The 16186-nt window shown below is 37.2% G+C and overlaps 1 protein-coding gene across 1 annotated transcript in view; it reads left to right on the top strand.

The window, feature by feature from the left end:
* SYNE1 (spectrin repeat containing nuclear envelope protein 1) overlaps positions 1-16186 on the top strand; it is a 461288-nt gene that overhangs the window by 97734 nt on the left and 347368 nt on the right. Inside the window, 3 exon segments of the mRNA XM_039220107.1 lie at positions 1040-1123; positions 14861-14953; positions 15860-16038. Coding sequence (XP_039076038.1) covers positions 1040-1123; positions 14861-14953; positions 15860-16038 — 356 coding nt within the window.

The following is a 16186-nucleotide window of genomic DNA, read 5'->3' as shown; positions in this document are numbered from 1 at the left end:
AGAAATTTCTTCACCACAGTGATCCATTTATTTCCTGTAAATGTAAAGAGGTTAATAATATCTACTTAATTGAAATTACTTTGAGATTTGAAATTAACGTTGCGGCACATAGAAAGCACATAATGCATTTTGGTAATGCATTTGGTAAGTTAGAATATCCTTGTACCTGACAGGCTATCATGTGAATATCATTGTCATTGTTGCAATCCTGTTTTTTAACCTTGGCTCATATGTGCCATGGTGTTTTGGTCATTCAAACCAAGAAATGTTACTAAAACTCTCAATAATCTTTCATGTTAGTATGACTGAAAAGGGAAATGGTGTGTGACCAAGAGTACTTTCTTTTTCTTTTTTTTTTAAAAATGTTTTATTTCTGAGAGAGAGAGAGAGAGAGAGAGAGAGAGAGAGAGAGAGAGAGAGCATGAGCATGAGCATGAGCAGGGGAGGGCCAGAGAGGGAGGGAGACACAGAATCCGAAGCAGGCTCCAGCCTCTGAGCTGTCAGCACAGAGCCCGATGCGGGGCCGGAACCAACAAACCGTGAGATCATGACCTGAGCCAAAGTCGGACACTCAACTGACTGAGTCACCCAGGCGCCCCCAAGAGTACTTTTTTTTAAAGAGTTCTTTTTTTAAGGAGTTTTAACTTTACAACAAAATTGGAGGAAAGTAAAGATTTCCCACACATCTCCTGCTCCCACACATGCATCAAGAGCACTTTTCATGTAAATGTTTCCTAACTTATAGGAGTGATAGTCTCAATAGGTGACATGGGAGTCTTGTGAATTTCTGTTCTTGGGATTCAGATGTTAAGGGCAAGTGCATCAATAGGTAAGCTGAGAATGAGTGTTTGTTAAATCGATTAGTATACCTTCCATGTACTGTGGGATAATGCTCCTTTGTGTATCTATTAACCTTTATAGAGATTGAGTAATGCTGTTCTTGAATATTCAAGTATACTTTTAATCCATTTATATAGACTTTATAATTACCTTTTTAATGTGTGCATTTTTATTTATTCCTGTTGTTTCCTGTTTATAGCCTTGTGAACAAGGACGCCGAATGAAGCGAATCCATGCTGTGGCTAATATTGGCACAGCACTCAAGTTCCTTGAAGGAAGGAAGGTAAGAGAGAGACAAAACACTTAAAGAAGAAGGTGTGGGCATACTGATGTTTTTCAACATTGGTTGTGCGGTAAAAGCACTGCAAGTAAATTATACAGCTAGAGATGCAGTATTAGTGTGACATAATTTTAGATTTACAGAAAAGTGGCAAAAAATGGCACAGAGATTTCATGTCTATACTCAGCCAGCTTCTTCTATTGTGAAGAACTTATATACATAGTGCATATGTGTATATATAAGACAACTATTTAAAAAGGAATGTTAAATTGGTTTGATACCACTAATTAAAGCATAGACATTAGGCTTCATCCATTTTTTTCCCACTGATGTCTTACTTCTATTCAGGATCCAATCCAGTGATACGCTTAGCATATATTGTTGCAGTTCCACTCTATGACCTTGTCTTTCTTTGTCCTTCATGACCTTGATAACTCCTGGTCAGTTATTTGTAGAATGTCTCTCAGTTTGGGTTTGTTTGATTTTTTTTCTCAAGATTAGATTGAGGTTATACATTTTTGGCAAGAATTCCAAGGACGTGAGGCTGTATTCTTCTCAGTTCATCATGTTAGTGGATACAGGATTCTGATAGGTCTTATTGCCTGAAATGTTACTCTCCTTCACTTGGGTAAGGCTGTCTGCTGTGGTTATTTTTTTTATGATAAAGTCACTATTCTTCCCTTTGTAATTAAGAAATTACAGGGGAAATCATTGAGATTATGCTAATACTCTACTTCTCAAATTTTGCTCACTGATTTTAGCATTGATTGCCTTCAGTAATTATTTCTTTGATGTTTGTCTAGTGGTGATTTTGTGTTTCCCTCAATTCTTTTACATGTGTTAATTGGAATTGTTTTGTAAGAAAAGGATTTTCTTTCTTCCTGCCTCCCATTTATTTTATTCAGTTATTTATTTGGCATGATCTTATTTTATTTAGTAACTATAATCCAATGCCACAATTATTATTATTATTTAAATTTTTATTTTAAATTATTTATTTTTATAATTTACATCCCAGTTAGTTGGCATATGGTGCAACAATGATTTCAGGAGGAGATTCCTTAATGCCCCTTCCCAATTAGCCCATTACCCCTCCCACAATCACTCCAGCAACCCTCAGTTTGTTCTCCATATTTAAGTCTCTTATGTTTTGTCCTCCTCCCCATTTTTATATTATTTTTGCTTCCCTTCCCTTATGTTCATCTGTTTTGTATCTTAAAGTCCTCATATGAGGAATTTGATATTTGTCATATGATAGTGGTTTTTCTCTGACTAACTTCACTTAGCATAATACCCTCTAGTTCCAACCATGTAGTTGCAAATGGCAAGATTTCATTCTTTTTGATTCTTGAGAATACTCCATTGTATATATATGTACACCACATCTTCTTGATCCATTCATCCATCTATGGACATTGGGCTCTTTACATACTTTGGCTATTGTCAATAGCACTGTTAAAGACATTGGGGTGCATGTGCTCCTTCAAAACAGCACACCTGTATTCCATGGATAAATACCTAGTAGTGCAATTGCTAAGTCTTAGGGTAGTTCTAGTTTTAATTTTTTGAGGAAACTCTATACTGTTTTCCAGAGTGGCTGCACCAGTTTGCATTCCCACCAGCAATGCAAAAGAGATCCTCTTTCTCTGCCTCCTCGCCAACATCTGTTGTTGCCTGAGTTGTTAATGTTAGCCATTCTGACAGGTGTGAGGTGGTATCTCATTGTGGTTTTGATCTGTATTTCCCTGATATTGAGCATTTTTTCATGTGTCGTCAGTTGGCCATCTGGATGTCTTCTTTGGAGAAGTGTCTATACATGTCTTTTGCCCATTTCTTCACTGGATTATTTGTTTTTTGGATGTTGAGTTTGATAAGTTTTTTATAGATTTTGGATACTAACCCTTTATCTGACATATCTAAAATATGTTATTTGTGAATATCTTCTCCCATTCTGTCAATTGCCTTTTAGTTTTGCTGATTGTTTCCTTTGCTGTGCAGAAGCTTTTTATTTTGATGAGGTCCCAATAGTTCAATTTTGCTTTTGTTTCCCTTGCAGAGTTAAGAAGTTGCTTGGCTGAGGTCAAAGAGGTTTTTGCCTACTTTTTCCTGTAGGATTTTGATGACATCCTGTCTTACGTTTAGGTCTTTCATCTATTTTGAGTTTATTTTTGTGTGTGGCATAAGAAAGTGGTCCAGGTTCATTTTTCTGCCTGTCGCTGTCCAGTTTTCCCAGCACCACTTGTTGAAGAGACTGTGTTTATTTCATTGAATATTCTTTCTTGCTTTGTGAAAATGAGTTGGCCATACATTTACAGGTCCAATTTCTGGGTTCTCTATTCTGTTCCATTGATCTGAGCATCTGTTTTTATGCAAATACCATACTGCCTTGATGATCACAGCTTTGTAAGACAGCTTGAAGTCTGGAATTGTGATGCCTCCAGCTTTGGTTTTCTTTTCCAAGATTGTTTTGGCTATTTGGGGTCTTTTCTGGATCCATAGAAATTTTAGGATTGTTTGTTTTATCTCTGTGAAAAGGCTGGTGTTATTTTGGTAGGGATTGCATTGAATATATAGATTGCCTTGGGTAGTATTGACATTTTAACAATACTTGTTTTTCTTATCCAGGAACATGGAATATTTTTCCATTTTTTGTATATTCTTCAATTTCCTCTATAAGCTTTCTATACTTTTCAGTGTATATATTTTTCACCTCTTTGATTAGATTTATTGCTAGGTATTTTATGGGTTTTGGGGCAATTGTAAATGGGATCGATTCCTTGATTTCTCTTTCTGCTGCTTCATTATTGGTGTATAGGAATGCAACCGTTTCTGTGCATTGATTTTATATCCTGCCACTTTTATGAATTCACGGATCAGTTCTAGCAGTTTTCTGGTGAAATCTTTTGGGTTTTCCATATACAGTATCATGTCATCTGTGAAGACTGAAAGTTTGACTTCCTCCTGGCCAATTTGGATGCCTTTTATTCATTTGGGTTGTCTGACTGCTGAGGCTAAGACTTCCAATACTATGTTGAATAACAGTGGTGAGAGTGGACACCCCTGTCTTGTTCCTGATCTTAGGGGGAAAGCTCTCAGATTTTTTCCCATTGAGGATAATATTAGCATTGGGTCTTTCATATATGGCTTTTATGATCTTGAGGTATGATCCTTCTATCCCTACTTTCTTGAGGGTTTTTATAAAGAAAGGATGCTGTATTTTGTCAAATGCTTTCTCTGCATCTATTGAAAGGATCACGTGGTTTTTGTCCTTTCTTTTATTATTTTTTTAAAATTTTTATTTATTTATTTTTTTAATGTTTATTTCTGAGAGAGAGAGAGACAGCATGAGCAGGGAAGGGTCAGAGAGAGAGGGAGACACAGAATCTGAAGCAGGCTCTAGGCTCTGAGCTAGCTGTCAGCACAGAGCCCGATGCAGGGCTCGAACCCACGAACTGTGAGATCATGACCTGAGCTGAAGTTGGACGCTTAACCGACTGGGCCACCCAGGCGCCTGTGTCCTTTCTTTTATTGATGTGATGTATCACATTGGTTGTTTTGTGGATATTGAACCAGTCCTGCATCCTAGGAATAAATCCTGCTTGGTCATGGTGAATAATTTTTTTAATGTATTGTTGGATCCAGTTGGCTTGTATCTTGCTGAGGATTTTTGCATCCATATTCATCAGGGAAATTGGTCTGTAATTCTCCTTTTTAGTGGGTCTTTGTTTGGTTTTGAAATCAAGGTAATGTTGGCTTCATAGAAAGAATTTGGAAATTTTCCTTCCATTTCTATTTTTTGGAATGGCTTCAAAAAAATAGGTGTTAACTCTTCTTTAAATGTTTGGTAGAGTTCCCCTGGAAAGCCATCTGGCCCTGGACTCATTTTTTGGGGAGATTTTTGATTACTAATTTCTTTATTAGTTATGGGTCTGTTCAAATTTTCTATTTCTTCTTGTTTCAGTTTTGGTAGTTTATATTTTTCTAGGAATTCATCCATTTCTTCCAGATTGCCCATTTTATTGGCATATAATTTCTCATAATAATCTCTTATTATTGTTTGTATTTCTATAGTGTTTGGTTGTGATCTCTCCTCTTTCATTCTTGATTTTATTTATTTGGGTCTTTTCCTTTTTCTTTTTGATCAAACTGGCTAAGGGTTTATCAATTTTGTTAATTCTTTGAAAGAACCAGCTTCTGGTTTTATTGATCTATTCTACTGTTTGTTTGTTTTGTTGTTGTTGTTATTGTTGTTTGATAGCATTGATTTCTGCCCTAATCTTTATTATTTCCTGTCTTCTGGTGGTTTGGGGTTTTATTTGCTGTTCTTTTTCCAGCCCTGTAAGGTGTATGGTTAGGTTGTGTGTCTGAGACCTTTCTTCCTTCTTTAGGGCGGCCTGGATTGCTATATACTTCCCTCTTATGACTGCCTTTGTTGCATCCCAGAGGTTTTGAGCTGTGGTGCTATCATTTTCATTGGCTTCAATGTACTTTTTAATTTCTTGGTTAGCCTATTCATTCTTTAGTAGGATGGTCTTTAGTCTCCAAGTATTTGTGATCTTTCCACATTTTTTTCTTGTGGTTGATTTTGAGTTTCATGGCGTTGTAGTATGATCTGTCTTTTTGTACTTGTTGAGGGCTGATTTGTGTCCTAGCATGTGATCTTTTCTGGAAAATGTTCCATGTGCACTGGAGAAGAATGTTCATTCTACTGATTTAGGATGAAATGTTTTGAATATATCTGTTAAGTCCATCCGGTCCAGTGTGTCATTCAAAGCCATTATTTCCTTGTTGATTTTTCTGTTTAGGTGGTTTGTCCATTGCTATAAGTGGAATGTTGAAGTTTCTTACTATTATGGTATTATTATTAATGAATTTCTTTATGTTTGTGATTAACTGATTTATATATTTGTGTGCTCTCACATTTGGAGCATAAATATTTATAATTTTTAGGTCTTCTTGGTGGATAGGTCCCTTAATTATGATATAATGCCCTTCCATCTCTTGTTACAGTCTTTATTTTAAAGTCTAGATAGTCTAATATAAGTATGGCTACTCTAGCTTTCTTTCGGCCAACATTAGCATGATAGATGGTTCTCCATCCCCTTACTTTCAATCTGAAGGTGTCTTAAGGTCTAAAGTGTGTCGCTTGTATACAGCATAGAGATGGATCTTGTTTTCTTATCCATTATGTTGCCCTATGTCTTCTGATTGGAGCATTTAGTTCATTGACATTTAGAGTGAGTACTGAAAGATATGAATCTATTGCCATTATGTTGCCTGTAGAGTTGGAGTTTCTGGTGGTGTTCTCTGGTCCTTTCTAGTCTTTGTTGCTTTGGTCTTTTTTTTTTCTTTTCTCCCCTCAGAGAATCCCCCTTAAAATTTCTGCAGGGCTGGTTTTGTGGTCACAAACTCCTTTAATTTTTGTTTTGGGAAATTTTTTAAATGTCACCTTCTATTTTGAATGACAGCCTTGCTGGATAAAGAATTTTTGGCTGCATATTTTTCCAATTCAGTACATTCAATATATTCTGCAATGCCTTTCTAGCCTGCCATGTCTCTGTGGATAGGTCTGCTACAGGCCTGATCTGTCTTCCCTTGTAGGTGAAGGACTTTTTTCCCTTGCTGCTTTCGTGACTCTTTCCTTGCCTGAGTATTTGGTGAATTTGACTGTGATAAGCCTTGTTGATGGTCAGTTTTTGTTGAATCTAATGGGAGTTCTCTGTGCTTCCTGGATTTTGATGCCTGTGACTTTTCCCAGGCTAGGAAAGTTTTCCCCTATGATTTGCTCACATAAACCTTCTACCCCTTTTTCCCTCTATTCATCTTCTGGGACCCCTATGATTCTGAAGTTATTCCTTTTTAATGAGTCACTGAGTTCTCTAATTCTTAAATCCTGCTCTTTTGCCTTAGTTTCCCTCTTTTTTTCTACTTCATTGTTCTCCATGAGTTTGTCTTCTATATTGCTGATTCACTGCTCTGCTTCATCCCTCCTTGCTGGAGAGAATGGACTGCAACCATTCGAGATTGCAGCTCAGTTACAGCATTTTTTATTTCATCCTGACTAGCTTTTACTTCTTTTATCTCCATAGAAAGGTATTCTAATCCATTTTCAACCCCAGCTAGTTTTCTTATTATCGTGATACTAAATTCTGGTTCAGACATCTTGCTTGTATCTGTGTTGATTAAGCTTGGCTGTCGTTTCTTCGTGTTCTTTCTTTTGGGGTGAATTCCGTTGTTTCATCATTTTGAAGGAAGAAAAGGAATCAAAAAGTTAAAAACTTAAAATAAAAAAATTAAAAACAACGTACAAAAAATCAAATAAAGGATACTAGATCCTAGAAAAGAAAAAAAAGGAAAAAGAAAAAAAGGAAAATGTGTGAAAATTTGAAAAAATGAATACAATAAAATAGAACAAAATGAAATGATGGAAGTAAAATAGAATTTGAAAAATTTACAAAAAAGTAAAAAAATATAGTAGACAAAATTAAAAATATTTTTTATAAAAATGGAAAATAAAAATAATTTTTTTCTCTTTCTGTATTCAAAAATAAGAAAAAATTGAATAGATGGACAAGTGAACCAACTGAAATACGATTGATATTACATTGGCTTCCCCTAGACGTCAAACTATAAAGAACTTTATAATCCATAAACTAAGCAGCAGAGAGACTTGTGGTGTTCCTGAAGAGCAAGGTTGGCCCAGTTGGGCGGGCTTAGGGTAATGGGTCTGTTCTCCACTAGATGGTGCTGCTTAGCTTACTGAGGTTAATTGCTGTGGGCCTGTAGGTATGTATGTGCAAGTGTGGGAGGTGAAAATGACGTCACCCAGGACCCAGTCTCTTGTATCAGACCTCTGTTTTCTCCTGACAGGCAATCTAGCACCCCTCCTTTGTTCTCCATCTTCCATCCACTACCCGCTTTTACACTGTCTGTGACCAAGTCCGGCTTCCAGACAGCACTTCTCTCCTGAGTTTTATCTCAGATGCGGCTGTTTCCCGTCACCTCACTTCTGAGGGACTATGGCTTTGACTCACTCAGACCTTCTGAGGGAGGGTCTTGCTGAGCAATGGCCAGGTGCCAGCCGCACCCAGGAACACATGTGGGACCGTGCTGCTGCTGATGCCCAGAGACTGCGGCTGGGTGCTAGCCCTCCCCAGAAAAAGTTCACACGATTGTGTAGCAGCAGCGTTTCAGGGATTATGGTAAATCACAACACACACCTGGTGCCAGGCTTCCCCGTTAATGTCCTTGTTCCACACCAGCGAATTTGGTGTTCTCTAAGATTCGCTGGGACCTTTGCCTGTAGGGTGGCCGCACAGCCTCTACCAAATGTCCTCCCAGCAGGGGAACCACCTCTTCCTGTGAGGCCCGAGGACCCTTGGATCTCACTCTCTCCTCCTGGGAATTCGCCCTCCCCACCAGAACACTGCCAGGTGTTGAGCTGTGGTGTTTAAGACTCTGTGCTCCCCATTAATAGAGTCATAATGGAATGTAAATCCTCTCTTTTCTCCTTTCTCCCCTTTTTGTTCAGTCCCTTGTGTATTCTTTCTTTTCTCTCCAGCTGATTTTTTTTGGAGGGGGAGGAGATGCTTTCCCATACTCTCTCCCTGTCTCTGTTCTCTCTCCGCAAGCAAGAACATCTCCCTGTCCTCCACGACTTCTCTGTCACCCAGTTCACCTCTCCGCGCTCCGTACCTGCCGAGTTCTTGGTTCAGGTTGTGCAGATTGTTGTGTTAATCCTCAAATAAGTTCTGTAGGTGAGCAGGATGGTTTAGTGTTGCTCTCTGGTGTAAGCTGAATTATGTCGCCCTCCCCAAATTCATATATTGTATTTATTATTATTATTATTATTATTACTATTACTATTATTCTGATGCTCAAATTGTTCCTGCTTTGGCCATTAAGAGTTCCTGCAGGATGCTCCCATACTCTTTTGATATGGCCTCACCCTTTTTCAAGCATTTCCTTATTTTTTGGAACTACAGAGTTTCCATACTTACCTTATATTTTCCCTTCCCCAGTTCTGGAATCAACCACTTCCCTAAGCAGGCTTTGTTCCTTTTATTAGTGAGTGGCATTTACATGCTAGGTGTGCTCTGAAACTTGCTACTGAAGTTTCATTGCCCTTCGGCCCTCTCAACAGACAGATCTAGAAGATATCAGTGTTTACTAACCCAAGTGTGCACATACATCTGCTTTCTCTCTTTTCTCTCTCTCCTTCTCCTGTGTGTGTGTGTGTGTAAACCCTTAGTTTAAACTGATACTTCTGATTCCAGTCTAATACCACAAGGTCAGTTACAGGCTTCCATGCTTATTTGTTTCTGTTTTCTCTGAAAATGAGACACCTGTTTCTCATCTACAATGTATTCACCTATTTTTCAATCCTAGTATAGACATAAAATAGTATAATAATTGCTCACCACATCCCTCTGATAAATGGATTTACTAACTGTAGGACAGTGTGCATGTAGAGTTCTTTTGATCTTTAGTATTACAGCATTTAGTCAAAAGACTGTTTTCCAAATAGACTTAGGTTACTTCTGTTCTTTTTTGTTCCCGTCAGTGTGATTATGTTATTCATTTGTAAAAGTTAGGCAATCAAGTCAGATTCATTTTAAGTAACACTCCTGCCTGTACACGCATCCTCGTTGACTTTGATTATTATTATTTTTTATTTAGAGGAACTAGACATTATCATGGTTCCAAGTGTAAAAGTTAACATGTAGAGAAGGCACCCCCTCTTTATCTCTACTATTGCATTCTCATCCCTCTTCCTTCCATTCCCTATCTCATCTTAGGTAACCAAGCTCTCTAGCTTCTGATTTATTCTTCCTACATTTCTTTTGCACAAATGTGCAGATGTATTTTCATACACCATTTTTTTTACATGAAGGGTAACATCGTAGAAAACACTCTTGCACTATGGTTTTTCACTTAACACTATATCCTAGAAATCATTCAAACCAGTCCAGTTCATGGAGATTTTCCTCATTCATTTTCACAGCTGCATAGCATTCCAATAGTTGGAGGTGCCAGAGTTTATTCAACGACTCTCTTATGAATGAGAATTTAGGTTGTTTCTAGTATTTTGCAACCAAAACATGCAATTAATGGCTATGCATAGTACTTTCATATTATTGGAAGTGTATTTTCAAGTGTGATTGCTGGGTCAAAAGTCAAGTGTATATGTAGCTTTATTAGGTATTGCCATATTCTCTTCCAAATGGGTTGCAAGAACCCTTTTAGATTTAGCCTTTTCTGAACTTGTGGGAATTCAGGTGTCTGTGGAAAATACTCCTGGAAAGTAGAATGATTCAACTATTACCTTCTAAGTCTATATGCACTAAATTAATTTATTAACTGTACAAATGCATATTTGAATACTTTCTTTATGACAGGAACTCTGAAAAAACAAAAATACTTGATTCTATTCAGTGAATAATTTGTATTTTGATCAGGTGGTAGTACGATGAAACAATATAAAGTCTAGTCAGTTGTGCAGACTCTATGCCAAAGAGAGATTCTGGATGTTAAGATGGTAGAAAAAAACAATATTCGCTTCTTTTTTTAAATGTTTGTTTATTTTTGAGAGAAAGAGAGAGAGAGAAAGTGTAAGCAGAAGGGGGACAGAGAGAGAGAGAGAGAGACAAAGAATCTGAAGCGGGCTCCAGGCTCTGAGCTGTCAGCACAGAGCACTACAGGGGCTTGAACCCATGAACCACAAGATAATGACCTGACCTGAAGTCGTATGCTTAACCAACTGAGCCACCCAAGTGCTCCAACAATATTAGCTTCTTACAGAATGTACTCATTGTTTCCAGATCACTGTAATATCATTATAAATGGAGTGTTTTTCTTTTTCCATAGCTTCTTCCAAGACTTTTTCCTAGAAAGCTGAAAAAGCCTATTGAAAAATATATTTATAGTTTTCCAAATTATTCAGTCTACCATTTTCCCTTTGTAACAATAGTGTCCTACTCTATTCTGAGGTATCCTTCATTGACTAGAATATAAAAAAAATTCCCCTTATTAACGTCTTGGAGAAAACTTAAGGACTATAAAGCCATTGTTTGCAAAGAGGACCAAAGAGTCTTCTTTTCACAGAACACTTGTTTTACGCAAGATCATTTTCAAAGAACAATCCTAAGTAATAAAAATTGACTGTGAGGAGGAATGAGTTTTTTAAGGGTTTTTGGTGCCCACTATTTACTCTTTATTTATTTATTTACTTACTTATTTATTTTTATAATTTAAGAACTTCCATTTCAAATGCATTTTCAGGAATTTGTCTTTGACCTTTGGACTTACCTTGCCCTCTGCTTAGATTTTTTTTTTCTTTAAATAATAGGACGTTAGTTTAGTCCTTAGATTGTAGCTTGATTTAAGGAATAATGAAGAAGGCACTCCTCAAGTTTTACTGGAGAAAACTCTACCATTGTGTTTCTTTTCCATTTGTTTACAGGGCAGTTGAAAAAGCGTACATTAATACCTAATAGGAACCATGTTAATGTGACTCTAATGAGTAGATCCAACACCATTTCCCCCAGTGTCTTTCTCCAGTGAGGTGTATGCTGGGTCCTTCTGAACAGTACCACAAGGAGCCAACCGCTGACCACCTTTCCCAAAGTTTCCCTTTGTGCAGACAAGGAGTGTAAGTTTAGATTCCTGTGAAGTTGGATAGGTGATCTAAAAGATGAAGCGAGTTAGAGGTTACCTGTGGAAACAGGAGAATGAAGCAGCCTTGTGCCCTGTCTGCAAGATGGAAGCAAACATTCAGTTCTCACTCATTGCCTCAGTGAAACCAAGCACAGTGATCCCAGATTTTCCAGCTGAACAAAAAAAGTCAGTAATCTGGATTTTATTGAAATTTAATTATTTATTTTTGTTTATTAAGTAATTCAGGTCGTTGGCTTCCTGTATCATTGATTAGAATGGTCTACCCCACATTCATTGTAGAAGGCAACTCGCATAAAGTGGCAGTGCATCTATTTGTTAGGTTTTCCAATATATCAAGAAACACTAGTAATCTGGAGTTTCCATTTAAAGTTTTTTTTTGAAATTTATTCCCCAATATTTTGAATATTTTTTGGAAATATCTGTGGGCCTTGTATTAGAATGCTATGGCTACCACAGCACTACCACAGAGTGGATGGCTTAAATAACAGAAATTTATTTTTTCACAGTTTTGGAGGCTAGAGGTTTAAGATCAAGGTACCAGGAGAGTTGGTCTCTTCATCTCTTCCTGCTTACAGACAGACACACACTGTGTCCTCCCCTGGCTCTTTTCTCTGTGTGGGTGTGGAGAGAAAGAGCTCCAATGTCTCCTCTTCCCATAGATACCAGCCCTATTGGATTAGGGCCCACTCTTATTACTTCATTTAACCTTAATTACGTCCTTAAAGGCCCCGTCTCTAAATATAGTAACATTGGGGTTTAGGGCCTCAACATGTGAATTTGGGGGGGACCACAAATTCAGGCCACATGGGCCTCTAGCTTGCAAAATCAAACTTCTTGAAATTTCATGGGCCAAATGCAATTGTCTAGTATGGGATTCTCAAACACTGACATACATTAGAATCAACAAAACCTAGAGGTTTTGTTAAAGCAGATTTTTGGGCTGCATTCCTGTAGCCTCTAGGTCAGTAGGTTGAAGGTGAGGTCCATCCTTGTGATTTCATTCTCTTTCTGGTTTCCGGGAATTCTTGCCTCTTCAGATGTGTCTCTTTGCCCACCCCACTCTCCTAGGCTATTAAGAATTTAATAGAATAAGTTTAATAAGATTTTGCAAGGGAGGGGAGGTGAAACAAACAAACAAACAAACAAACAGGAACAAATAAATCTGTGCTCCATAAGCCCATTATGGAACATACAGTTTTTAAGAGGAAAAAATAACTAGGAAAAGCATTTTTTCTTTTTTAAGTTATTATTATTATATTTAATGTTTATTTTTGAGAGACAGAGAAAGATAGAGCATGAGTGGGGAGGGGCAGAGAGAGAGGGAGACACAGAATCCAAAGCAGACTCAGGCACTGAGCTGTCAGCCCCAATGTGGGGCTTCAACCCATGAACCATGAGATCAAGACCTGAGCTGAAGTCGGCCTCTTAACCAACTGGGCCACCCAGGCACCCCTGAAAAACATTTTTTCTTTAGGAGTTGAGTGAGATATTTTTAGGTACTATTATAAGTAGAATATGTTACGTTCATAGTAAAGTTAGAGCTGGATTGAGGTAAGAAATTCAACTTAACCATTTTTAAAAAGAGTGATATATAAAGAAAGAGAAATAATCTGCCCTTTATGGAAGACATAAATCTTATGGTTGTTAGCATGTATTATATATCTGTGCTACATGCATACTAAAATGGAGGTGGAGAAAATTCTAGAGAAGGTGTAAACAAGAGTAATCAAAATGATTATGGACATTGCAATATGTTTCTGTCACAAAATGAAAAATGTGATATTCTTTATTTTCTAAAAACATGTGTTATGTGTCCTATGCTGTGCTATGTTTAAAAGAAGTAGACACATATGTTTGCAATTTATGGAAATTCTCAGTTTTTTCTGTCTCTAAGCCTGATAAATTAATTTTACCACTGAGACAAAATCCCATAGGTATATTTCAAATGATTTGCAGTGATTTTCATGCTAGCCTTTACTCTAGTCCTCTTATATATAGCTAGTAAATTTAAACTAATTAAAGGTTTTTTGCATCTGATAATTTTTTAAAGTAAACCATTTACAAACTTCTGAGCTTTATTATTAATAATACACCTTATTAAGTCTTGTCATAGAATTATTGAACTAGAAATCTGCAGAATACTTGATTATTTTTTTTCTAATTTGTTTAGGGACTATGAAGAGGGCATTGAGCAGTTGTTAATTGTGTTCTATCATGATTGGCTGAGATGGACTTAACCATACAGTCCATTTTGCTGGGATTTAGGAAATACCATTTTTAATACTTGGGGAGGTATTGAAATAAATAATTGGGGGCAACTGTAGACAGGTTAACATCTATCATGAATGCTTTATAGTTACCAGTGCCGAAAAGTAGGGAACTGAACCCTAACACTCTCTTCTACTTTATTATTTCTTGGCTTTCCTGGGTCTTTAAAATGTATTCCCCAAATCACGCTCTCAATTTACTGTCTACATTTTTATCCCCTTTAAGCAAGTGATACTGATTTTGAAAAATTATTTATGTATGTATATCACCTTCTCCCCTTTTCTTTCATGTCAGTCCATATACAGAGGATCGCCGGTTAGTACAAATTTTAGAATTTTTTAACTCCTGACTTTTATAGGTTAAAAAGAACATAAGTGTCATGCTATTTGGTAACAAACTTCAAAGTAAGTGCATTTTCTTAAACTACTGATTATAGTTTCTTTTAAGTTCCAGTCAACTTCTGAATCTAAAAAATAACCCCCACCTTTATCTTTTTTTTTTCTGTCTGGTGTTTTGTTGGTAATCCCTTGCATGATATCATATTTTTTCAACTTTAGAGAAATTTTTGAAATTCATTCCATGGTTGTTTTTATTGTGTGCACCTAATGAATGCTCCTGAAATTTCCACAGAAACCATGTGCTTGTTTGTTCTGATGGCTTACCCTACTTACTCTTGTGTCCTACTACACAGGCATGACCAAATGATGCTGATGTCTAATAAAGTCCTAATTGCATAATTAAATGGTCTATAATCTTCTAGTACATTACTAGTAGAGTTTTTTTTTTTTTTAACAGATTAAACTAGTCAACATTAACTCCACTGATATAGCTGATGGCCGACCATCAATAGTTCTTGGATTGATGTGGACCATTATTCTGTACTTCCAGGTACTGAACTATAATTTCCTTTGCAGTTGATATAATGTCATGGATGAAGGCAGTGGTGGAAATTTTAGTAATACTCTCCTTTGCCCTACCTTGGGGATTGATCCTTGTGTTAGCAGAAATGTGACCTTCACATGTACCTTTTGTTGTTCTTGTTAGCAGAACAATTTCGTCTTCCCTGCAAAGGAAGGAAAATATGTCCTATATGTCATATATGAACCACCCCACCCCCAAACATTATGGCATAGGTACTCAGTCTGAAAAATGAGCAGAGAACAATGGAGATGAAATATTGGTGTAGACAGAGTTTAGGAACATTTTTGTTCCCTGGAAGGGAACAGTTTTATGCTATTAGACATTAAGGGGAGAAATTAACTCACCATTCCATCTAGAATAAGTTCTCTAGTCATTAGGTTGGTGTTAAAACAAATAGACATGATATTTTAGAGCAGTTTTAGGTTTACCACAAAAGTGAGCAAAAAGTACAGAGATTTCCCAGCATACACCTTGTGTTCCACACATGAGTAGCCTCTTCCATAACCAACATCCTTCATGGAGTGATACCTTTGTTACAATTAACGAACTTGTGTTGGCACATCATTATCTTTCAAAGACCATTGTTTACATTATGGTTCACTTTGGTGGTGTCCATTCTATGGGTTTGGACAACCATTAGGTTTTACTCTATTCCTTTATTCGTGTATGTAACAAGCATTTGTTACTGTGTGTAACATAGTCTTAGATGCAACCGGAAGTACAAAGAAGGGTAGCCTGACAATCGTGCCCTTGAGGGCTTGCATTGTCAATGGTGTCGAGGGTGTGAGTTTAAATCACTTTTTGCTGGAAAAGTAGAACATCCAAGGGAATAACAAGACAGTTCTTATATTTTTGCTCACTGTTAATTCACAGATTGAGGAGCTGACCAGCAACCTACCGCAGCTGCAGTCCCTGTCTGGCAGCACATCGTCTGTGGACAGCATGGTCAGCGCAGAGACCGCCAGCCCCCCAAGTAAACGGAAGGTGGCCACCAAGATCCAAGGAAATGCTAAGAAAGCTTTGTTAAAGTGGGTTCAGTACACAGTAGCCAAGTAAGTGCCAGGAGTTTGTTTAAATTCGAAACCCTTGAATAATTTAAGTTACCAATTTATTGCTGAGTGCACTTTCCAGTGTTGCAGAATTTGAAGAGACATTTGGGTGAAGGGATTGCTTCCAGCTGTTAAATTCTTTCCTTGAATT

The sequence above is a fragment of the Hyaena hyaena genome, unplaced genomic scaffold (assembly GCF_003009895.1).
Source record: "Hyaena hyaena isolate Hyena2069 unplaced genomic scaffold, ASM300989v1 scaffold_860, whole genome shotgun sequence".
Lineage (NCBI taxonomy): Eukaryota > Metazoa > Chordata > Mammalia > Carnivora > Hyaenidae > Hyaena > Hyaena hyaena.
This window is presented reverse-complemented; position numbering and strand designations above follow the sequence as displayed.